This window comes from Haliotis asinina, chromosome 3 (genome assembly GCF_037392515.1).
Source record: "Haliotis asinina isolate JCU_RB_2024 chromosome 3, JCU_Hal_asi_v2, whole genome shotgun sequence".
In the NCBI taxonomy this organism is placed as follows: Eukaryota; Metazoa; Mollusca; class Gastropoda; order Lepetellida; family Haliotidae; genus Haliotis; species Haliotis asinina.
The window spans coordinates 11,420,220-11,446,841 of record NC_090282.1 but is presented as its reverse complement, the minus strand read 5'-3'; the positions used below and the strand labels follow the sequence as shown (position 1 = coordinate 11,446,841).

The 26,622-nt window shown below is 39.5% G+C and overlaps 1 protein-coding gene across 1 annotated transcript; it reads right to left on the bottom strand.

Annotated features, from left to right (window-relative positions):
- Positions 1-7,401: 7,401 nt before the first annotated feature.
- LOC137279219 (streptococcal hemagglutinin-like) lies at positions 7,402-16,662 on the bottom strand. The gene is made up of 15 exons (XM_067811719.1): positions 16,492-16,662; positions 15,042-15,238; positions 14,571-14,654; positions 14,191-14,356; positions 13,635-13,743; positions 13,258-13,336; positions 13,027-13,113; positions 12,401-12,552; positions 12,193-12,230; positions 11,905-12,010; positions 11,287-11,451; positions 10,666-10,786; positions 10,203-10,325; positions 9,592-9,643; positions 7,402-9,179 (listed from the first exon to the last, which is right to left on the bottom strand). The coding sequence occupies exons 1-15, from the start codon at positions 16,583-16,585 to the stop codon at positions 8,125-8,127; spliced, it is 2,628 nt and encodes an 875-aa protein (XP_067667820.1). The 5' UTR covers positions 16,586-16,662; the 3' UTR covers positions 7,402-8,124.
- Positions 16,663-26,622: the final 9,960 nt, after the last annotated feature.

Genomic DNA, 26,622 nt, shown 5'->3' with positions numbered 1-26,622 from the left:
AACTGCTCCTGCGTAAGTCATTAACATAGTCATTCTTCACAGCTAGATAACCTTACTGGGATAGGGAGGAACCTGGGTCGAACACATTTGTGTTTGGGTTGGTGAAACACATTGTAATTTATATATATATATATATATATAACGAACTAGGCAGAAAGTTGGCCAACATAAGAAGGAAAATTCTAGAAAACAATGACAGTCTTCTTAAAGTGAGATTCGAACACGGAACCATTGGATTCCACAACTAGAATTTGTGACCACAGTTCTTCTAATGTATATTTGGTATTTCAAACCGCTGGATTGCTAGTAATGTACAGAGGTTAAAGGAACACACGTCTGAACGAACAATATATTAAATCTACAGCAATGCATAATGTATATTTGGTATTTCAAACCGAATTTCCACATAACTTATGATGAGACCTCCAGTCCTGAAAGAGTTTTTTTTGGCTCGAAAAGGTTGTGGCAAATCTCCATGACTTGCTCGATCTCGCTTTCTCGTACTCCATCAGTCTTGATCGTTATATTAATCAATGGCTTGTCTGATTTAGTCTCTAAGTTTTATACAAAGTGAAAAGTTAACATTTATCCAAGTACTTGTACCTGATAATGAACATGAGTAGTACTATGTGTTTAATGTCATCGAAATCTGTGCACTGTTTGTCTCATTCATATATATTACGTTGCATTGATAACCCGTACCCGTACCGAGTGATTCTTTGTAACAAAATATCAACAGTCAACTTTCTTATTGACAGGCTAATGGACGCTACCAAACCCTCAAATCTCCAGGGTTCAGCGTACGAATAATTGTCAACAGCTTCATTATTGGCGACGTGAGTGATCGACGTTACCAGCACATCAGAAATACATCCAGCAGAATCTGAACTAAATATTCAATGAAAATCCCCAAACACCCGAAGCAATCTTAAACTCATCGATTTAATTAGTGTGACTTTTCTGTTTGTTCATAGGCATTTGTAGATAAACGAGCGTTAAAGGTAGCCATATTATCAAATAAAGTGCAAACGTTGAAAACCCATCGATCTCCCGACATTTTTTAATGTTTGGTAATTGCCAGTCCCCAGAAGCAACTCCATGGACACAGACATTGAATGTCAGCAACACCATCGACACAGAGAGAGCGCTGGACCAATTCGCAGCATGGCTGAGGACTAACAAAAATACCCTGTTTCCTTACGACCACGCCATGACTATTTCGGGGTGAGATATACTACCGTTTTAGCAATTATCCCCTCGTATGCGGTCTCACTTGATAATTTCGCTTTACTTGATAGCAAAGTTTGGGGTTGTTTGTCCACTGCACTGCTCGGGAGTCGCAGCCTGCCTGATGAATGTTCGCGGTCTGATCAACATAAACATGAAACATATTTAGATATGAAGAATCACGATACATTAGGCTAAATATGAAAAGGGAAATGTTTCTCGGCATCGGCAGGTCACTTTTATTTTTGACAATTCTTTACTGCCATTAAAATATAACTTTGACTTGGCTGCGTCTCGATCATCTGCCATTAAAATATAACTTTGACTTGGCTGCGTCTCGATCATCCATCTGTCTACCATAGAATGAGTGTTTAACGAGTCTAACTGAATCTACAACTCATTAACACGTGCTAAACTTCCCAAACTGTATTTCTGAAAGAAAAAACAAACCAAAAGTGTGTTCCTCCCCGTCACTTTTTTCTATCAAAAATTTAAAAAGTAATCGTAATAAAACGGCCTGAAAAATATTTTAATTGTTTATGCAGCCTACGAAAATCTGTTTCAGTTACGACCTGACGAGTAACGGGAGAGCAGGGCTTGTTGGTAAATATAGCACATCTTCGTCAAGACATTACTACTCTTCCATTGGTCGTGACTGATACAAAACAGTGAAAATAACACGAATGAATCATTAAAAACCTTAATGCATCAGATGTTTGAGGTCAATCCATGGAAAGAAACCGGAGCAACGGGTCAATCCTCGTCTCTGACCCTTTCTGAATAACACGAAACCTGCACTTCTTATGAGCAATCACTGACACACATACATTACGCTGTGTAATATTACAGTGAATAGGTGTAGAATACTATGTTTGTGTAATTGTTGACACCCAACTGTTTGCCGTAAAGGGGTGGTTCCTTGCAAATAACGTTGCCTCTACATACAGAATGGAAACATGACCTAATATACAGTTTGTTCAGCTTGACCTGAGCTACTTTCATGTGCATCACCTGGGAGGTCATATGACACAAACGACAGGTCTATGTAACTTCATTAAATAGTGGAGCAGGGAATGGTATTAATGTTGTGTGTGTGCGAAATATGCATGTATCGAAAACACTAAACCACTTTTAGAGAAAGTTAGGACTCGACACTCGACATTGAGATGGGAAACAGCACCTTGCCTTGGCTGTTCGGATATGTTGAGAATCAACTGACAAAAGGGCACCCCTTCACAGTGATAGGCCCAACCAATTGTGTCAGGGCCACGCAATGCATTAGTATTCACTTGTTCAGGTCAAGTTGAAGAAACCGTACATGCATATGTCAATGTCGTATAAAACCATGTGTGGTATCTCATGAGTTTCCTTCTCTGACCCATGATAAATAATGACCTTACCTCTTGCCCAGGGCTGGCTTTCCAGAATGGTACTTGCACCCCCTTCTCAGCATCCATCTGTGAAGCCTTGAGGACCCAAGAGACCGCTACTCTGATTGCGCATGAGCTGGCCCATAGGTTTGTTTGTTTATTGTTTAACGTCGCTCTCAGCATTATTGCAGCTATATGGTGTTTGTCAGTAAATGATAGAGTCTTTACCAGACAATCCGGTGAGCAACATCATGAACATCGGTCTATGCAATTACGATACGATTACATGTGTCAACCATGTCAGCTTGCCAGGCCACCGAATCCAGCCAGTCGACTCATACGAGAAACGTGGGTTACTGACGATCAGTTTTAACCCGGATCTTTAAGAGCTGCTCCATAAGCAGGACTATACTATAAACAGTGGAATTCCAGGGTAGGGGCAGATTAGGTTACACCGCATAACATTCCTGAACACGAGTTTGCAATGTTAAGGTAATATGTCGGAATATACTAAATGAAAATCGAATTTTGCAGTCTAGGGTCCAGTCATGACGGGGAAAACAATCTTTGTCCGAATGTAAACAACAACATCATGTCTACCAGCATCTCAATCCCCGACCGCAGCAACGCCGCCAATCCCTGGACGTTCTCCTCTTGCACCGCTACGTCTATCAAGGAGAAGCTGGCCAGGTAACCACACTGACAGTAGAGGAAAGTTGAACGCTCACAGGTTCTCAAATATTTGACAATGACGATCTCTATATCAAACGGCATGGTGCAACTCATTCACTGTATTTGGGCAAGAGTGATTATTTCATCGCTCACATGCATGCCTGAGTTAATAAGTTACTGTTTCCTAATGTGTTTATATTCATCTAATGCCAATGTGATAGGCTGTAAAACACTATAATATATATATAATAGTATTTTGCGCCGTAAATGTTTATCCTTTGAAGGGCATTTGTGTGAATTATTTATTGTGAATAAGCCGACATTTCGGAGCGTATGCTTCTGATGGTTGAGAGGGCTGATTCTTCAAATGATGTCATGAAGGTCTCTGTGATGAGTGGGTACAGTGGGGAACCCATCCACTGCTTGAATCTCCACACCAGAATAGACCAATTAAAGACCAAGCTCACCATACACAGCATCATCAACCTTGCCTCCAGCTTCCATGAAACCTTCTACTTCGCCTTCAACGGCAAGTTCTACGAACAGATTCTGGAACATCCCTTGGGTTTCCCTGAAGAAGAAGCAAGCATACGCTCCGACACGTCGTGTTATTCACAATATAAAAGTTGACATGAATACATCTTGCTTCTCCTGAAAACAGATGTCATGAGACAGATTCAGGTCATTGTTGTCCTTTATGCTGTAAACCACCTTTCTCTTCAGGAACCGAGATCAGTGTACACTGAGGAGAAGTGGCCATGAGCTCAACCTTCAGCCTTACCTGCGTGAAGAGTTCGGGCAAAAGTACCCTCACGATGTCCAGTGTGAAATATATAGGGGCATCGGGTCCAAGTTCTGTCGGGTATGCTGCAAAATAACGATACCCAATTAGTATATACGGTGTGAGAGTACTTTGGGCACCATCTTCATATCCATCTCATAACGTCAAAACAAAAAAACCCTAACCCCAACCCTAACAAACAAACAAACAAACAAACAGTCTGAGATTTCATATGATGCAAATACAACGATGCACATGACAAATTGTTCTCCTTACCGTGTATTCCTTTATGTACCTGTCATACTGTATAAGAATGAATTGTTTTAGCTTGTACACTGAGTGTGGCATATATATCTGATATTAACGAAACCTTATACACTTGTATTGGAAATTCGATTGATGTACATTATGTATGACATACTGTAACAATGACAATGTTGCGTTGGCCACTGTCACTGTCGTTATGATTTACTGGTATGTGTTGATATGTGTCTACCAGTCCGTGTACTTCAACAACACCCAGGCGTTCCAGGACCTGTGTTATTCGTTGTATTGCTTCGATCCGGTGGAGAAGCTATGTTTCCCAACTCTGGCACATGACGGCACCACGTGCGGAAACAAGAAGGTAGATATCATCAGACTGACACATGAGGTACTCCTGTACGTTTTTTATGAGACAAAACATCTTTTGTACAACTAATATGAATTTCATGACGCATTACTGCACTTAATGCACAAACTACTTGCCTATATGACCTGAACATCTACTGACACACAAGATATCGAATATCTGTGTTGTGTACAACCATTCTGAACCATCTAAACAATTACACCTCTAAACGAAAATTCGAAATACCCGTGTCTTACACAACCAATAGAAATCACCCTAAGAGGTGCAGCTATTTGTCAACAAACATTCGAATTGCCTGCTTCATGCACAACCAATCGGAACCATCTTAAAAGGTACAACTGTTTGTAAACGAAAATTAGAAATACCTGTGTCATACACAACAAATCGGAACCAGTTTAAGATGTACAACTTGACTTGAAATGCTGATCTGAACCAAACAAACAATCAACGAACGCCAGCGTCTATGAAATGTGTTCGATTGAATATTTATGGTAGATTATAATCGTCTCTTTCATTATCATAAATTTTCCAATATCATGTTAAGTGGCAGAGTTAACCAATGCTATTATTTTCCCTGTAGTGGTGTCGTGCCGGCAGATGTGTGTCGTCGTCACAAGCCCCGCCAACACCAGGTATGTTGCTACTTATGGGATGAGATCACGAGCGAGTGTTGTTTTATGCTAATAATCCAGCTCTACCACGTTAACATTAAATAACCAGCCGATCCATAGTTTGGGAGGTTTATGGGCTGTTAATGGGGTTAACATGTGTGCTTCTGTGAAACGTCATATCATATAGTAGTTAAACTTAAACTTTTAATGGCATTTGAAAGCTGTTTCGATGAAGAGGAAAAAAAGTTTGGAAAGACAGCTTCTTAATTCGAGTGAATGTCACGTTTCAGTTTCGTCATTAATACTGTCATGATGCATTTGCATGGTACTGCGAATGGTATCAACCTCGGTGTGATCTGTTTCGTCGGATGTGAAGTGACGCCTTGCTTTCCATATATATTTTCTCTTCAAAATTTAGGTATTGACATATGAATCCGCCGTAGACAACAATTAATCTCTTTTTGTTTTTTAAAAAGACATTTTAACGTATAACTGATATAGTTATAATTTCGTTTTCTTTCTAGAAAATTGTCCCGCGGGAGATGATCCGGATGTCATATGCACCCCAAATATATGCAATGACGTCACAACGCGTGACGTACTCTGTTGTGGCACTTGCAAACAGGTGGCACTGCCCCCAGAGAACAGACCAGCCAACCCAAATCCGACCCCCTTCCCCCGTATATTCTCAAAGAACCCTTTCCCACCACAAAACCCCTTCTTTGCCCCAAACCCCTTTCAACCTCAAAATCCCGTTCGGTCCAAGAACCCATTTCTGTCCCCAAAGCCTTTTCAATTTCAGCCACAAACCCATTTTCAACCTCACAATCCTTTCCCACCTCAACCTGCGCCTCGGCGTTTTAACATCTTTGATAATTTTGACACAAGATTTAACAACATATTTCAAACTTTAAACAATCGACTCGGAGGATTTCCGTTCGGCAAAAAATGAGTTAATACTAAATATCAACGTCCTGTGTAAGTTCTCAGTTGCAGCGTCAGCTTAGTCTAATTTGTTACCAGTGGTGTAGCCACGGCGTAGTACAAAAAGCACGTGCTTACTCTTTAGAATTGAAAACCAAAAAAATGTGATTGACGATGGTAATAATTTGTCGGCATGTGTCCTGGGCGGTTTCTGATTAAGTGCCATGGCATCCGAACACACCGTTTTATAGATTAACAGATAGATTAACAAAAGTTTTGGGTGTAGCTATGCTATGCATTCTGAGTGGTGTTTGCCTGCGTGGAGTGTGTGTGTGTGTGTGTGTGTGTGTGTGTGTGTGTGTGTGAGAGAGAGAGAGAGAGAGAGAGAGAAAGAGCTGAGTCACCTTTACGTGCTATCACCTTTATTAGGTGTCCACGTGAATAGCGTGGTGATAGTTTAGATATCGTGTATGGTGTTTAATGGGACACATAATGACATAATGACAACCCCCACCCCCTCAGACACCCATCCCTACCCCCGCCCCCCGGCCCTGTAAGTGGTTGTTGACTACACCATGAATCCTGTTCAGTTTGGTACGTGGGTACCCGGCATATGAAATGTTAACGTTCGGTTCAGTTTTATAATAAACAAGATGCAACGTTTGCGGTGTTTTTTGTGTGTCAAGTAACATGAGGATGGAGATTTCTTACATGGAAGTCAAGAATGACACGAGGATGGAGAAAAGTGTCGGAGGTCATGAGTTTAACAAACGTTATATGCTGGGTATTTGCAAATGAGCGAGTTGGTGTCAATGAGATTAACACCGATGTACACATTAGTTGAGTTACATCACGGAACATCACACATCGTGAAAGTACACCACTTTGATGAAACGTTTGTATGGCGGGGACAGACAATAACCTAACCAAGGCGAATATCAAAATCGAATCCACACATCAATTAAAATTGCTTTACAACAGTTATAAGGGACGCAACTCTTACAACGGATAACAATGCGTTGCTGTACTGGATCAGTCATGCCTCGTCGTGTGTTTTAACCACCATTAGCTTCCGCATCGTTAAACACATAGGATGCACGACGTTTATCTTTAAGTTCGGATCACTTGATACATTATCGATGATACATTCAAGGTTCAGTGAACACGTAAACATTGAACGCAATGTTAATGTCATAAGATCTTTATTCTGATGATAGTGACAACAGTAGATTAAATAATATAAAAATAAACTGATCTGAAGGACACAACATAAACAGGGAGACAAATTGAGCAAACACAGGTTCTGACTTCCTATCTACTACTAACCAATGTCTTTGATACAGTGATACACAAATAACAGTATTCAAATCGTCCCCCAAATTATCTTGTTTATAATATTATATCAGGTGCACGATCACCAGAAAATTGAAATATTCACATGGTTCAAACGTCTACTGAATATATCGGGGCACATATTCTTTTTCATAACATCTGGAAGCTTTTGAATTTGTAGGTGATGACTATTTTATAAACCATACTTCCAAATCCAACACTTACTTCGTTAACACATTTTTTTTTCTAGTTAAAATCCAAATACAAAATATGAGTGTGAATATTGTGAAATGAAGGGACACACTTGCTATAAACAAAAATCAAACAGAAATGGATTTGCTGTAGAATTGTGGATGTTTTGAGACATGCGACGTCATTCAGAGATTCGCTCTGTCTGCATGGTCTGATTGAAGGAAAGGTTCTTCAACTAAATAATGTGGGCGACTGAATCGTTTTTGGATTATTTCAGCAAAACAGTTTCCGTGTAACACAGATGACATTTCACAAAGTTTCTCGAAACGTTTTGCTGACCATTTTAACAAGACCTAATGCCAGACAAGAGCAAGTGATTTCTGGTTACCAGTCGAACTCGAACGCGTCGTCTCCCCCCAACAACATCCAGTTGTTCATTCCGCTGTTGCCACCACTTCCGCCGCCATTGTTACGACGATTGTTACGACGACGCCACCACCATCGGTTATTCTGGGGGCGTTGAGCCCAGCGACAGCAAGGACGGTACCACCTTTGGTAACACCAGTTGTAGTAGCGGTATACACGACAGTAGTAGGAATTGAATTGTGGAACCTGGTTCTGCTGGTTGGACTGACTTTGCTCAGTGGTAGTGGGACTGGTTGTCGGGCTAGTAGTTGCACTAGTTGTTGGACTAGTAGTTGCACTTGTTGTTGGACTAGTAGTTGCACTTGTTGTTGGACTAGTAGTTGCACTAGTTGTTGGACTAGTAGTTGCACTTGTGGTTGCACTTGTTGTTGAGCTGGTTGTTGCACTCGTAGTTGCGCTTGTTGTTGGACTAATAGTTGCGCTGGTGGTTGCACTTGTTGTTGCGCTAGTTGTTGGACTAGTAGTTGCACTAGTTGTCGGGCTAGTAGTTGCACTAGTTGTCGGGCTAGTAGTTGCACTCGTTGTCGGGCTAGTAGTTGCACTAGTTGTGGGGCTAGTAGTTGCACTAGTTGTTGGACTAGTAGTTGCGCTAGTTGTTGGGCTAGTAGTTGCGCTAGTTGTCGGGCTAGTAGTTGCACTTGTTGTTGGACTAGTAGTTGCACTAGTGGTTGCACTAGTGGTTGCGCTAGTTGTGGGACTGGTAGTTGCACTAGTGGTTGCACTTGTTGTTGGACTAGTAGTTGCACTAGTGGTAGCACTAGTCGTTGCACTTGTGGTAGCACTAGTGGTTGCACTTGTGGTTGCACTAGTCGTTGCACTTGTGGTTGCACTAGTCGTTGCACTTGTGGTTGCACTAGTAGTTGCACTTGTGGTTGCACTTGTCGATGGACCAGGCGTAGTTGGGTTAGCATTACACGTTTCACAACAGTATTGCTCCTTGGTTTCCTGGGTCAACAGTGGGCATGTGCCCGCGCTACAGGCGAACATGGTGTCATCTCCGTGGGGACAGTCATCTGCAAAAGAAGAACAACTGCGTTAGAAGCGATCTTCCCAGGTACAAGACGTGGCTAGTTACCATTTTAATCAGACAAACCAGTTCGTAGAGAACGTGCAGCAAGGTCAGGATGCAACACACGTGATACCTACGTGATGGGTGTTTGAACCATGGGACCCTGGTTCCTCAATAGATATTGATTCACGAAATCAAATGTTGTATACCCACTTATACGGTATATAATGTTCAATTTATACTGACCACACAGAGTATACATTGCTGAAATGGTTAAGCCTTTCCTTTTATCGCTTATTTTAGATGTGTGCATATATAGCGAGTTGAAGAAAACAATGTGATTAGAAACTTCTGAGTGATGAATAGTAATCGTGTATTTTCGTGGTCAAAGGTGTCTACCGGAACGTTGAACTCACCATAAGCAGCCGGAGCAGCGTCGTTGAAGACACACTGTCCTTGAATACACCACTGTAATAGAAACAGTTCATTGCAACCATCATGCCTTTTAATACCGACCTTTACAAACACAAATGTTCATTTACCAGAAACACATAATACCAAAGACGTAGTAAGCCAGACACAACATCAAGAGAGAAGCCTGAATGCAGTATAACATTAAGGAAGACGTTGTGAGTGCTGTCAAGTATGATTCAACCTAATGAGTATGAGCTGGGTAGTTTAACATTGTTTTATTCAGTTACTTAACGAACATGTACATGTGTAGAACATATAAATTGTACTGCTGGTTCTTCTATCAACTTGTCTAGGACCAGATGGTGAGTGGGAGACAGTTTGTGACTCTTTGTGACTCGTCTCGAGAATCAATAGCTGTAATGCATTGGGTAGCTTTATATACTTATGATTTTAGAAGTTTTCGCCTTTTCCTATTTAAAAAAAGAAATAAATAATGGAAAATAATCTAAAGCAAAATGAGTAATAACACACCAAGGTCAAAGCGTTTCTTTACTAAGGAACCTGACCATGGTGTATTAACGCGATCAAGAAAAACACAGAATTGAATTGATACCTTTTTGTTACCGCACGTGGTGTATTCCATGGGGTACATGGCAGTACACTGGCTGGAGGAGTTGGGCACGTAGCACCACATGATGAAGCAGAGGGTGTCGTACGTCGTTCCGTTGTATGCAGGCTGCAACATAACGTCAAAGGACATGTATATCAATCTGCGTTTTCAAGGGTACTGATTACGTTACACCCCCTGGCAGATAGTTCACACATTTCTCTATTAATTCATTTATTCAATTGTTGTGTAAGAAGAGTCATGTATGCCATTTTTTTAAGGATTAGATTATTGAGAGGGAACATTTTTATCACGTGAGTTTTACATGAAATGAGGCTCATAGATTAAAGGTATTCAAATACATATAACCAAGGTATATCCAGCTACTATACCAAAATTCATCAAATAAAAACAGTATCATCATATAAATTGAGTATATAGTTCAATTCCCAGCTCGTCTTCTACTTACCCTACAGAAGTCGGCCCCTACGTTGTCCCGACACTGCTGATCAGGCGAGAACTGCTGGCCGTACCTCACACCGCTGAAGTCGACGCTAGTCGGCACGTTGTCTGTTTTGGTGCAGCTGACACTGTAAGATTAAACATGGGATTCGTTTCATGTTTTTTGTTCTGTATTTAATATTTCAGTTGTGGCGGTCTGTAAGTGATTATGGAACTGGGAATTGTGACCAACAGATTTCATGTCTGGTATGGCCAACTGTCGGATAAGGAGTGACACACAAGACGACGATAAGTAATGAGTCCTTACGTCAGTTCCAGTATATATATGGAAGTGAATATCACAGAAATGCTCATCACAGAATTAATCCAGGAGAGCAATCGAATCCAAGTCTTTTTGCTTAAAACCACTGGGCACTATCAGACAGGGAAGAAGAGGGACAGGCACATGACGCAGCTTCACTACTCACCAGCAAAGGTTCAGTTCTGATTAACAAGAAGCAAACACAGCCACGACTAAATAGCATTTCTGCACCAGAACTGCATTGCAAGAGACGAGACGCTACAGGAACATCCAGTCTCATAGACAGCTATCAGGTTGAGTAACCTAACACCAGGTATGCACACTGACCTCGTACGTCCGAGATATTCCGTGAAACTGTCCACTGAACAGGAAGTCCAGGTCCAGGGTCTGGACCTCGAGTCGCGAGTGACGAACTTTAGGGTAGACGCCATGATGAAGTTGCTCTCTGTACAAGCTATGGCGGAGTCTTCACCGTCATGGTCGCCGTTGAGACTGTAGAAAGGGGCGTATTGTTAAATGCCTGTAGGTTAGGTGATGCTGTTTCTTTCTTGATGAAAGACAGTTCAAGAAGTTAGTTTATGGTTTGTCAATCACTCAGTCGGACCGGACATTTGGACTTGTCTATAGGCACCATAAAGTTTATATATCTTATTTCTGTATACATAAGGGTACTTGGGTAGTCAAGGGTAGTTTATGGTCGACATAAATGTCTTTACACTGTTCTTTACAACTTTAAACAGAAGCAGACAGAAACATACCCAAAGAAACTCATTTGCTACACCCTATGGGAATCGGAGATAGTGGTATATTCTGGCTCCATCTCAAACATGACACAATGTGGAAGGGTTTAGGGTTTAACCTGCAGCCATATGCTGGTTAAAAGACTAGAGTCCATCTGGCGCGGCCGACATATTTATATCTGTAGTGGAAGCTGGCAACACTTACCTATGTCCCAGTTCGTGGGCCGCAGTTGCAGCTGTAGCACCAGCAAAACTGTCTTCAACAACTGAGACGGAGTCTCTTGAACACACTGACTCACTCAACGCAACACCTGGATCAAATTAAATGCCTGGCTTTATTTAACATACACATTGTTAACATTATGTTGATGGGTTAAGCATTTCTCACCCTTCAATTCCCTCCATGGGAAGATAGATATTTTCCTAATGTTACTGATCTAAAATGCGCATGACTATTAACAATTATGATAGTCTGTACAAAAATCGTCCTTACCCGTCCTTCCAGTATTTCCAGCTTCTGTCAAGTCATACCTGAAAAATTAAAAACGTACAATGTAGAGTGCGTCCAATGATTGGGTTATGTTTCCTTGTCTGTATCACATGTAGAAGAAAAGGCAGACAGAATTTGACAAATGTCTTCATTTGAGTTCATCTTTTAGCTGAGGAATGCGGTATCACGGTACAATGACATTGTTACATACCCCGAAAACAGCATGTAATGGTCGTTCTCAGGTAGGCTGGTAGTATCCTGCGCTTCAACCCAAAGTTTGAATTGGTTGAGCACAGTCTCGGAATCCAACAGTTTAGAGGTGCTGTCGCCAAAGTTGCTGCTGAAGGGTGACAAGCTGGGCTCCTGCAAGAGAAGATTAGAGAATACCTGATAGAAGAGTACCAAATTCGGTTTGCTTTCAGTCTGCCTCTGGTTCCATACAGAGCTCCCGCAAGCAATTAAATAGTGTTAGTCCAGGTAACAAAATACTTTTGCATATCATAAAGATTCAAACACAAAGTCTCAAGGTTTTCTTCTATGACAGATCGAACACATATTCACATTATTGAGTGTTTTGTATATTCTTTCTGCAGCATCTATAGAAAAGAGGAAGATTGACTTGGATCTGTTTCCAGCGCTTGTGTCACTAACACTATTATAAGAAACGAGTAAGTACGATCTGAGAGACAACCTCTTTATAACAAACGTTGATATCTTAAAATCACCTCTGTTTCTGGGCAGATAATGACAATGTACAACTGACAAGGGTGGATTGAAAATTTCCAACCAATTTTGGGGGTACCTTAGCACGATTGTATGAAAATGAAATTCTCTTACCTTAATTATTCGAATCTCTGTAACCTCAATAACGATACTTAAAGTTGATCCAGCAACTGTTTGGATGTTAAGGAAACGATCGTTCATCTGCAAGAAAACAACATAAAAAATCACATTTGAAATGTGATAGTTGAAAGTAATCATAGGTCAAGAAGAAACTCATTATCAGTAAACTAATGTTATTGTTCCTCGTGGCATGATGTACTCAAGAAACGAATGAAGTGCTCTTACCGACTGTGCCACGGCGTTATAGTACAGGTTCATTTGGGTGAGTACCTCCGCTTCTGTTTTCTGGAGGTTTTCAGTCCATCTGAAAAAACAAACAAAAAGGGTTGTGGAGTGTATATATCTATTGTTTACAACATTTCGGTGACGCCACGATATATTGTAGTTAAAAAAGATACCTGATGAAGGAATGTACTCGTAGGGAATAATAATAATAATTAATAGTAATAAAATAATAATCAGACACTGAGGGGATCCAGTCTAGGTCAAAGGGCACAAGTCAACACGGTGGTTGGCTGGACTGCTAGACCAGTTATGTGGTATGGCTTACGCTGCTTGAATAAATGAAGAGGCTGTCCATATAGCCGTGTTTTTGTCCATACCTCTCGAAATCCCTGGCATCGACGATAAAGATGACTTCCACAATATGTTGATCCACCTGTCGTCTCCTACGGTGAGTTTCATCGGTGTCATCGCTAGGAGGGTTACGTGCTAAAATGCACAACAAAGACAATGCAATTACGATAAGCATACTAAGTCTGTTTTAAAACTAAATGTAGACTTATAATGAAATGTTTTGCGAAGTTGCAAGGATAAGGAATAACTGTAAATTAGGGTTTAGTGATAGTGTCCAATCTGCCACAATGCACAAGTCGTTTTTATGTCATTTGCTGAAACAATGGAGGATTTAATCCATCTTTACATGATTTCACTTGCTTCATTGTTTATAACCTATGCATGTGAGTCAACGATGATAGTATGATATGAAGAGGTATATATTGTTTTGGTAGCGATATAAGGCCATCATGTGTTTTGTGTCTACCCCGATACACCTTTGTAGTTGAAGGAAGCGAACAAAGGCCAATTGGCTGATCTTTGTATTCATTCGGTCCCCTGACAAGGTGCATCTATACACAGTTATTACTGTAGAAGACTTACGTGGCGGGTGTGGGTTGGGGATAGCATCCCCTGTGTTGTTAGCTTCCCTGATTTTCATATGCATAATATGGTCATCATCATCATCCTCATCATCATCACTGTCTCTTCTGAAGCGGTTGAGTGGTACAATATTCACCTCCTGGCCGTCCAACACCAGGCTACCCTCCTGGTTACATTAAAGGTAAAGATTACTTAAGCATCGTTAGTCGTGGAATTACTACTACATTCCAATGACTGTACACTGTATCCTACACTGGATTCTACTTTCTTATGATTACTGAATGACTGTTGTCACTATTACTGTTATTAAAACAATCGTTTTGAAATAGGAACTCAATTACTGCATTGTGTTAACAGAAATAAATGCTATGAAAACTGACCACATCGTATCGCTCATCCCCTGACGAACGTTTCTTGACAACAAGGGAGGCTCCACTTGCATGGTCGGTGTAAACGCCAGCACCCTGAAAAATACGCTCCAGGCATCTAGAAATTGGAGTGAGGCAGGGTTTGAATAGGGTTTTACCTCACTTGTAGCAAAATTCCAGCAACATCACAGCTGGGGACACCAGAAAGTATACCCATTGTACCCATGTAGGGAAATGAAACCATGTATTCGGAGTGACAAGCCACCTGGCTACTCTACCATCGCTGTAAATGTTGCAACTGACAATCAGATACACATCGTAGTTATATCAGATTATGTTCGTTTGCACACATTTAGGTTGACTTCAGAAATATCGCTGGACATTATGCCATTTTTCAAGACTGTTCGGTGAAGTTAGAAGCTCCGTTACCTGCACGAGACAATAGGATGAATGATGAACATATCAAATAAAGATAGATATTACCTGTGTGTTGAGAGTGTGCTCCCGGAGCCCGTCGAGACCGAGGACAGTGGATCTGATCGCTGGAGCTCGTCGTAACCTAAGGGGAACCTCTTTACCCTCAGCTTTTAGTTGAAGATGTAGAAAGTAGGGCATGTCGTCATCTGTCGACCGTTTTGTCCTAGAGGGAGCATTTCTATCAAGCTCGATCTTTGCTTTTACTGCAAGAAAGACGTGTGCATTGTGATATTCAACATTCTGATGTGTATGCATCCGATGTATTTTTGGTGTACAGTTGACTAGCCTTTGTATGTGTTTACGAGGGGCAAGATATGCTCTCCTGCATACGAGCAACTGGCATCATCACTATTTTATAGGACACATTTTGACACGGATCTCTGAGGCTGTGAGGAAAGCTTTGTATTTACGTCCATACAATTCAACTATACGATCATTCATCGTGTCATATTACTTTTAAGTAAATGATTTAATAATAGTATTTAATAATAAATGTAAATAATAAACTTTTTAAGTTTTAGTTTAATGCTGCTAATGCAATGCATGATGTTCTGGTCTAACTTGGAGCGCAATACCTTATCCACTTTTAGACAGCTGTCAGTCAGGGGAGATAACATGCCAACATTTCTCATGTTTACAACACCTGGGGACTGAGGACAAGGATATGTTGATGTTTTGCAGGTCTTGAAAAAGATTTGATGGATTTAGGAGTACCATTGCACGACAACGGCGGGACTTTTTTACTATGTACATGTCCACATTGTAGCGTCTTATTTCAGGAGAGAAAAGTATGAACAGAATGCGACCTTCGTGCTGCTTGTAGGTTTAGGGTGATGTTGATTGATTGACTACAGAGACACACTAAAAAGTTCATTCGACGTTACTTGTCATATTTGCTGATATACTGACTGGCCAATGTCGACGTGAGGTCACTATGGCGTGTTCCGATGAATAGGGAACACGGCAGTATGATGTTCATGAAGTTTTAAGAGATATGAATCAACACATTACGGCATACATACTTCATTAACACACCTCATCTATTCAGAACAGAAATGTTTTGCAAGTTTCTGTAGTTTTATTGTTATCGCTAGGGCGTAACATACTGAGAATGTTGAAAAGAAAGTATGACATTAAAATGACATGGAAAACCATCGGCTTAATATATGTTTCCCAAAATGTAGGTTGAATATGAACGTTTTAATTCAGTTATACCATGCAGCGCGTAAATTCTAAGTCAAGGTAAAGAAAATTCCGAGTTTACGTTGTAACATAAACCATTTACTGAATAATGTTAGGCCAAAGGTATAATTAACATAATCGCCAGGGTTTTGTAGGTAAAGGAATTTGAATGACCAGAACAACAATTTCTTTTTCGAAATATTGTAAATAATATTAATGTCACAGTTGTTAATCAAATTTAGAAAAGTGTAAGACAATTGAAATAATAACTCACAAGATCCGTGTGGGATTTCATCAAATAGTGGTAAAGCTGCAAGTTGAACGAAAAATACTGAACATAGCCATACAAGGTGCATCGCGGATTTCATACGTCTTCAAAACTTCACTCCTTCTTCGTCCAGTTAGTGCTAACAAATGTTCCTACTAGAACTGTTGGTTGTTACTTACGTTCCTTGGAAACCTCTGTCCTTATATACAACTGGAGGACTTCCTAGATCACTGAAGGGCAAGTCTGATTGGTTGATCACTGCTATTGAAAACAATCGATAACCAAAACAGGTATGAAAACAATTGGATGATACGAACGTTCCGCTCTCCCATGACGTCATGAATATACGCCCTCGTGCGTCTAACACTGCCACGTGACTGAACGCTTCAGTGACCATCTTATTGAGAAAATCACGCCTGGGATATTACGCCCCGAGTAATTTATTTGAAGGATATACAGATACTTCGGTATCACTCTGACTGACGTTTTTTCATAATTGTTACTTTGAATGGTGACCTTGAGATGTTTTAAGTAGAGTTAATAATTTAAACCACGTCGTCATTTTTGCTTTTCTCGTTGAGTATTAATACATTTTACATGGTGGATGTTTCGAATTTCATTGTCAAGATGATGTTCATAATGTAATTCTTTAATGTTTCTCACACTTTCCCGTGTTGCACAATATAGGAAGAGGTATTTTAGCCTGAACTAATGACTGTCAATCTGGTACAGAATTGTTAGATTTCAGTGCATGTACTAACATATATGATCATAAGATAGCATACGATGTAAGATAAAATACAGCAATACTTCAAAATAACATTTACGGCGATGTTTTAGAGAGATGCATGGCATTATTCAAAATATATACATCACTTGAAATACATATCACCTATTAATGTCATTAAGAATACCCGCAATCAGTATGATCACATATTTATGTATGTCGTTATCGTTGTCAATCAAAGGCGTGTTGCGTTGTTTAACAACAGCCGTAGGAGTGTGCAATAGGCACGGGGGAACTGGCATCTATTGGGTTGGTCAGGGATAGGCTCTTGGGTGACTGGTATTGATGATATCATGAATAACAACAGAATTGAAAATATTGAAAGATAAGTGAGCATCTGCATCATACCTGAAGCTGTATCGCATTTACCTGTATTTCATAATGGTGATTATATGTCCACCTGTTGGATCAGCGAGATATGTTATTGCCAATAAAAGAAGATGAGATGACCGTCAAATATGTTGCACAGTGTTGATTGCTATCTAAAAGGGATTCCACAGTACAATTATAACTTTATACGATTAATTGTGTGTGTGACTGCTAATTGCATGAAATGTTGTCGTGGATTTCCTTCAACTTTTATTTTCCTGAATATTAAAAAGTTCTATTTTTCTGGTACCATGTTCACGACCAGTGAATGATGGATAATAATCTCTTCCCGCACAAGTCACCCCAACAGAATATTCTGGTATTGAATCAAGGAGTACCCCCTGTTAAATAATGTTCTTGTACATATTTCGTCTGTTCTTTGTAAACAAATACATTGTCACACGTGATGAAATTTCACCATTCCTAACGAATATATATTTCTATATGTGCATAGGTTTTCACAATTGTTTTGCATGATGAATGAAAAGGAAATGGTATATACACTTAAACTCTTCTCCTTGGTGATGGGCACTGATTGCAGTGGTCTGTCATGAAAGTATGACAGTTTGAATGGTAAATAATGTAATACGTGAAATTTACATCTGAAAAATAGTTGAGCACATATTATTCTATTATTATAATTAACACCAGTGTTCCTCATACCTCAAATCAGTGATACATATGATGTTGTTTTTATCTCCATAACAGTTCAAGATGATACGAAATCTGATAATAGGTTGGCTTAAGAGCATACTTGTTTCACAAGAATGACGTCACACGCTTAAAGGAAGGTGAAACAATACTTGAACACCTCGGGTTGTGTTAATCAACAAAAACACTATATACGTGCCTAGACATTCTTCGGGTGGGAAATTATGTCATAATTATGACATCATGGAAACTCTGAGCCCATGTGTACAAAGGTTTTAGACATGGGGATGTCTTTAACTCATACATTTCTGACCAACAAGGTATATTAAGTTTTACATCTAATGTAGAGAAAATGACAAGGCAATAACACATGGCAAATTTCCCCCTGCTCAGAAACCGGGAAATACAACATAATTATTAAACAGCCACTGGTATTCATAACGATACGACTGATCGCATGAATAGGACTTCATGATGTATAATTAACGAAGACATATGGAGAATAAATGTAATATTTGCGAACGCTACATTTATTGGATATTCCTAATTTTGACTATTTGTTAGTACAAATGAATGAATGTTGTTATCAAGAATAGTCACCGGAGATAATTAATTCTGCTGTTATTCATTGGCAGATTTTGAATGATGTCTCGTAATTATTGATACTCATTGCATCCCGTGTCATATGCTCCTTTCATTGCGTTGGTGTGTGGATCTTAATGACATGTTCATGTTGACAGTGGCTGGGCAACAGGCCGTTCTGTTGAGGGTCCACATGATGAAAAATATTCTATCATCACTGGATTGTCTGGTTTGTCCATTACTCTGTGGTGCCTGGTCATGACTCAGGTATTGACAGACAGCCATCACAGTGGGTGGTTGCTGATTGGCAGAGCAGGACATGGCTGGACTTTTAGTGACCAGTTCATAGCGGTTGTTCACATTACCTGCTGAATTTGTTTCTTGCTGATAATCTATGTTGATTTCTCTCTGGCGTTTTGAAATTATAAATCTGGTATATCCCCCACATAAGCAGAGATAATGAAGGTGAACGTAACTATCAAATTATACACTGAATAAGAATTGTTGTGTTATGAAATATTGCCTCAACAAAGCCCGATTTAAAGTCAAAATCATGTAAGACAAATTGCATTTACCCGCAGCATAATATCCGTTAGTTAACTTGGAATATAGATACGATACACCTCAGTTCAATATAGTAAATCTACGGTGTTTTCCGACTAAAGGGACTGGCTGACTTGCTTGATACATGTCAGCGTATCCCACCTGCGTTGACAGATGCTCATGATGTCAATCACTGCTTTGTCTGGCCCAGACGCAATTATTTACAGACCACAGTCTGGGATATTGCTGAATGTGACGAAAACCATAAACAAGCAATACAGTTGATCTGTATATAAACGACACGGATGCATTTCGTCTCACATACGCTGTATTTAATTGCGCCTAAATATTATGCAGTGCGTTAGGAAATGTTTGGTGGGTTAGTGGAAAAAATGTAAACATGTGAAGACATTACGTTGTTTTCCCCATCTGTAGTGATCAGATGGTATCAGATGCTTCATTGATCTCTGTATCTCAGTATGCGATCTCTGCCCTCCAGCACCTAAAGTCAGAGGTCACATTTGAAAGATAGAAATCCACACGCTGGGAACGTCAGTAACATTTATCAGGCAATTATGCCATTCTTGCTGAAATGAAAAAAATCTTCAAGAAGTAGGCACAACAACAGGTATTAAGTTTCACTTGGAACACAGTTTATACAGCTGCGAAAGACTTCGAAATGTTGCAATGAAAACTTTTTTGAAGTATGGACCAGTCGCTTTCATTTCTCCTTCAGACGAATTATGAAATAGTCATACAGGTCTTTGTACCCCGGTGAAAATGACTGACTTTTCGAATTTATAGAGAAAACCATTCGTACAATGACAATTTCAGGCTTCCGTATCATTTGCCAGCTTGACTGAAGGACTGTTGCTCTTCCCCTACAGGAATCTTTTTGGTCAAACAGAGTTAAAAATATTTGTTTGTGACACTTTTTCGTTCACACCGTAAAAGGTTTGTCGGAGTCGAAAGCTTTGAGGCGAAAAAGTTCTCATTCTTGCACACGTTTGTCACGTCTGTTTCATTACTATTCATGAACACATATTTAAATTAAAAATCTTTTCAATAAAGATAATTCATGTCAATTTAAACAACAGAATGTTCCCGACACACTTACGCACCAACGACATTTCCGTCCTGTCACCGCAGTTGAAACTATGACGATTATGAAAAATTATATATTATTCATTTATCTTTATTCAGTACACTAAAAGGAGACACCAGTGAGTGGTGAACATACGTTATTGATGAAGAATGAAAAAAGAAAGTAAAGTTTACAAAAAAATGTTTTAGTCTAAATACTAAGTATTCCCACGATGTGTCATGGAATCAAGCTCATTGAATCCGCTTCCAATTAGTCATGTCAAACAGTAAACCCTGACGTCAGCCTAAATCTGGTTTACGTAAAATCTTGGACCACACCGAGAAATTCCGTTGGCGGCGAGATACGATTTCATGCGTGGCCAATAAAAGTGAATGAAACGACCAGGTCCCATGTCGTGTAGATGGTATCTGACTGGTTTTGTCAAGTAAACATGAGGATGTCAATGGCCGCAAGACAAGTGTGTAGTTGACGCTGTTAGGGAGTCTCACTTGAGAGGAGGGCTACAAAAGATGATTAGGAAATATGGAGTCATGTAGGCAACAACAAACATGGACTCGAAAATATTTACTCTCTCCGTAGATAATAATATAGGTGGGGTATGCACTCAGCCGTATCGGAATGTCTTTTCTATTACAAATAGAAAAACAACGTTTTCATAAAAAAAATCCCAAAACATGTTTTGATTTTTTTAACTTCACGGGATAAATCGGCAAGTATCGTTTCCCAGATACATTAACTTAAGATACATTTGTATGATGCGTCTTTTGATGCTTACATTTTAGTTTAATCATGGCATTGCAGGTTATATATGCTATAATAGTTATTGTATTTGATAAATTGACTTCCATAACCTACACCTGCATTGTTTTACACCGTAGTCATTATGACAAAGCGGCACAATGTTCATAGTAACCCACAGTGTTCATAGTAAACACAAAGTACTACTTGGACATGGGACAGCACTGGCTATGCATTCCTGCCTATTCCCCTCCCCATGGGAAACGATAAGACCACATTTGGTACAGACGTCTTCGCTTACGAAGGTGTTTTAACAGAGGATCGCGTTGAACGGTCATTTGTCCAATAAGATGATGCAACAATCCACTTTTCATTGTCTCTATTGGAACCTGGATGATAACAGTATGATATTTATTTCATGATAACGCACACACTTCTTCCATTGTGCAATTCAGTTCAAGAAGCGTCAAGTTTTAAATTGTGTTGAGTATATACAGGGAAATACACATCCTCTGCACATGCCATCTCATCTGCATAATACACATACATATGCATACTCCCGGGTGTGAAGGAAATAGTGTGGGTCTATTAAGAAAAAATACCCCACCAAACCCACTCACTCATGATCACTCAGGTCGCGAATCAGTTGAAGTTAAGCACCATTGAGCTCGAACAGTCCTTGTGTGGGTGACCGTGTTTGGTAACTTGAATCCCGAGAGTTTCTAAGACTTCAGTGGTGCTCCACAATGAAGCACATGACACATGTGGTGTCACCTTAGGCAAGTGAGTCTGTTCAAAATTTCCCTGTTCACCCAGCAGAAAATGGGTACCCGATGGAATAAGTCATGTAACCATTAACATTCAAGCGCCTAATAATCAGAATGTTTGTGCATGAAGTAATGCATGATAGATGGACTATTATTATCTATAGTTGTTTCCTTACGGTTCAGGTCCGCAGCTTGCTATAGGTGAACCTCTTCCGTGTGTGACCATCTGACCATCTGGCCATCTGGCCATCTGTACACGTGTTGTCGCATCCCTGCAATATGCATGGTGTGTTGGTAAGTATGAATCTGAAATATGATTTGGTGGTGTAGACTCTTTCATCTTTGACTTCAAAGGTCAGGGATTAGTAATAGCCCTTTTAACTACAGGATGTGCAGAGATTACAAAATGAGCAAATTGATTTGAAATTATTGTGACAGTTATCAGATATGTTCACATGAATGAGGCCCATACTCTGTTCATTTCTAGACTTATACTTTTTGTACTTGTTCATTCTAGGGGTTGTGTGGTTTTAAACTGATTTCTGTCAGGGTTACAGTTAACAGAACAAACAAAGTTTGAAGAATTCATGGCTCTCAATTGTTACAGATCCTTCATTTCCAATCATTTGAACGATTTTTGTGGACTTGTGCATATCCGTTCGTGTAAGTCTAAGAAAGTCTGGGCCTAGATTTTCGAAGCTCTCTTAGCGCTAAGATAGTCATAAGTTAATGTTGATGTATGGCACTTAAGGCTATCCTAGCGCTAAGGGAGCTTCGAAAATCTAGCCCCTGAATCGTATATGTCGAACATACGTCTCCATAGTTAGTTTCATACATTTATTGTAGTATTACATGCTCTGCATGTATATGCCATACAATGTTCAATGTGCAAGAAAAATCAACTGTTCTACTTTCCCATCACAAGCGTATGAAAACGTTTTGATAGGTGGTCTTTCGTTTAGCGTTTTTAGTCTGTTCCCGCTGATTAACAAGGTACTAATTAACTAGTTTACATTAAAAGGTACATGTAGTTGTCTTTATGTTGTTTACGCCGCATTTGATCTGTAATCAAGATGGAATGTTGTCAACACTTTGCCGCCAGTGACCACTTCAGATCGCTTGACTAAACAGCTGAATGACACTTCAAGTTAATTTTACAATGAGATACTGTATAATGTATGTCAGTCTCATTTACTGTGGCTTGGAACATCTATTTCATTCTTTGATATGGACAAAAGCACAAACAACAAATACCATGATATCTAGGTTTGAATATATATGGACCGAAATCTGCGTTGTCCTGTGTTGGTAATGTCAACACAACCAAATAACAAGGCGTTGATAGCGGATACGAATACATGAGGCACAGAATCATTCCAACCCTTGTCGAGCATGAACAGTGATAGGTCAAGCTGGACCTGTTTGATATCCTGCTGTTATACTTTGTACCACTCCTTTTGTGAACTTTTGAGTGCAAACAAACAAAACGTTTTACCTAACTGTGTAAGAGATATAGGCACCTGTTTGTCCTTTAGGTGTCACCACATGTAGCTTGAAATGCGTTTCTAGTCAACAATTCAAAGGAAAAAACAAAAGGGATGATTATGTTATTAGGAGCATTCTCATTTAGTTTGGTAATAAAATAACTCATCAAAGATATACTCTATCCCTAAAAACTGTCGAGTAATACAGGTAGATGAAGGATTGCAACATTGAAGTCGACTATATTTCATGTATGTTTCACTTGCTTGATAACGCTTCACATTTTCACACACACAAACACACACACACACACACACACACACACATCAGGTGAAGACAATTATTTGAAAATGGGATCACAAACGTCAGCAAACCATTGGTGGGCTGACCACATTGGCCGAGGTCTGAAGGTTCGAAACCTAACTATAATACTTTCATCAAAGACGTCGTTCTATCTTCTTTGTCTATGTTTTGGTCACCGTTAAACACTGGTGTGTAAATTCAGTTACACATTGATCTTATCAAAGAATGGACGTCAAATTCTGGGTATAAACTTTTACTGACCGCAGACAACATATCACAAAGATATCAGTTTGGAACATTAAAAACATTACGATTCCTTATCTCATGTTGGCATAGTAGAGCACTGACGCACGTCCCAGTTTTCACTTGCCCCGGGCTGCTAGTAAGAAGCGCCGAATGTTGAGGAGGGAACAACTGACTGATACTGACATACATATCTACGTTTGTGTAAGGGTAGATCATGACCAGTACTGTGAAACGTGGGCAACTGTCGTCAAAACTAAGGTATTCTACAATGACATAAGTGTCAGTCAGCAAACATTGGTTGTTGTAGATAGTGAGTCACCTATCATGACCGTCTTGGTTTGTTGTCAAATAAGACAGATTAGTAATACATCAGATATAATTACAGTGACAAGGTCGAGACAATGTTCCTCCTGACCCGGGGACTCACATCACTGGTGCCGTTCAGTCGCAGCACATTTCAGGTCAATGTGTTTTTTAAAGGTCGGCGAATTATCCGCATCCAATGTCATGCAAAGGTTAAGAGTAGCTCAATAATGTTTTACGCCGCTTTCAGAAATATCCCAAAGAATGTGGAACAGGGGGCACCACAAACTGGCTCAGCATCAGCGCACGCTACACAATATACAACGTTAAGAAAGCCGCTGTTTAAATTGTAGTATCGTAAATAGCCTTTTGTCAAACATTGGGTATGTTTTATGCTTTTGTTAGCACCAAAAAGTGTTTTACATCTTGTTCTTCACATTTCCAGTATTGTGATGATGTTGAAACATTGGGTTGGTGTGTGTTCATACTGTTGTAATGATTGGGTTGTGTGTGTATGTATTGTTATCATTTTGTGCATAGTGTTGCAATCATTTGGTAGGTGACTTGTTTGGGTGGCATTTTAGAAGTTGAGGTGTACAAATAGGACAAATTGTATGGATAAGAACTTCTTTATTGCGTGATTGCGACGTTTCGTTAGATTTTCTTGAATCTGTACCGAAACGTCGCAATCACGCAATAAAGAAGTTCTTATCCATACAATTTGTCCTATTCATTTGGTAGGTGTGTCTTCATATTGTTGTACTGACTGGATTGTGTTGGATAATATTGTTATAATGATTGGATTGTGTGGGAACATGTTGTCATGATTGTGTTATGCGTTTTCAACATGTTGTAAGGATTGGTTTGGTGTGTGTATGTATTGTTGTGATGATTTTGAGATACAGGGTTGGTTTGTGATCATATTGTTGTAATGATGTTGAACGAGTGGGTTGTCATGTGATCATATTGATGTCATGGTGTTGAAATACTGGGTTTGTTTATGTACATATTTCATGATGTAATATACAGCTGGGTGCATGCGTGTGAGGCGCGTGTTTGTTACGTATCCGTCTGTGATTGTGGGTGGGACAGTTTCGAGGGGCACCTGAAGAAACGCCATCATCGTGACTCAACATACTAACGACGGGCACACGGATATTCACCAACACCTGGTGTTACCGTCGTAAGCAGGCAATATTCATGATAAAAATTATTATTCTATGGACGTTCGTCAAAGTCTTAGCTCCTTTCAAGTGACAGAGAGCTGAGTGCACATTCACATGTTGCTTCAGGTGTTCAACTGTCAGAGAATTATTACTCTACAAATGATATATAGGCTGAAGGTCTGGCCTTCACACCATTACTAGCCTCCACTGTCTACACTGGCAGGTGTGGTTCAGCGTTTTTCTGTAGGTTCCACTGAGCAAGCATACATCTTTATTATTACATTAATAGAGGTCAGCGATATGTTACATAAAAATAGACATAATTTGTGTGATACGATGTCCTGTCAGGTTAAATGCCATTGTGTCTTTCAGGTTCAAATGCTCTTAGCTGAACCACCTCAGATATAATAGGTGACAACAGTTTACTGTTTACTGTCAAACACCACTGCGTCGAACTTTGTTGTCTCGAAGTATAAGTTGAGTCCTTTAAATCGTAAAACACTTTTGGTTTCAATACAGTATACGGCATAGGTTTCTGCCAACAAATGTTTTACTAACTAAAATGAAATACAAAGATTTCGATGCATTCACATTTTGCAAATCCGAGAAAGAATCAATTTTGAATTTACTTTGTAAGTCTTATGTAATAAATATACTATTTGGAAGAAAATAGAAGAATAGATATTCGAACAAATACAGGGTCCATTGTTATCTTTTCAAAGAAAACCAGTATTTTAGGATTGTGCAAAAATAAAAATAAATGTGTTCTGAACTTATAGTAGTGAAATACAATATTTACAAAATGAAACAAACAGATAAAGTACCAAGTTTTAAGTACATTAAAGAAAACATAAGGGCAACATACTGTGTTGCACGTTTTAATGCCTACTCAGATTGCAAATATATAACAGTTTTACAAAATGTTACGTCACATTCTGTTCCGTTAATCTAGTGTTATATATAATCCATGGCTATTATGTTTTCATTCACCTATTAATTATAACCTAAATGTACAATTGGTTGTAAATCGCCTTTGTATATATTTGTGAATCGTGTTTATACCAACCTGTTATGTAATGAACTACCTGTATGACT

Excerpts from the sequence above, each read along its gene's own strand:
- LOC137279219 (XM_067811719.1), bottom strand. The coding sequence starts at position 16,585 with ATGAAATCCGCGATGCACCTTGTATGGCTATGTTCAGTATTTTTCGTT. Across the intron at positions 13,114-13,257 it reads ATAACGCCGTGGCACAGTCG|ATGAACGATCGTTTCCTTAA; the intron begins GTAAGAGCACTT and ends GTTTTCTTGCAG. Across the intron at positions 9,180-9,591 it reads CGCTGCTCCGGCTGCTTATG|ATGACTGTCCCCACGGAGAT; the intron begins GTGAGTTCAACG and ends CTTCTTTTGCAG.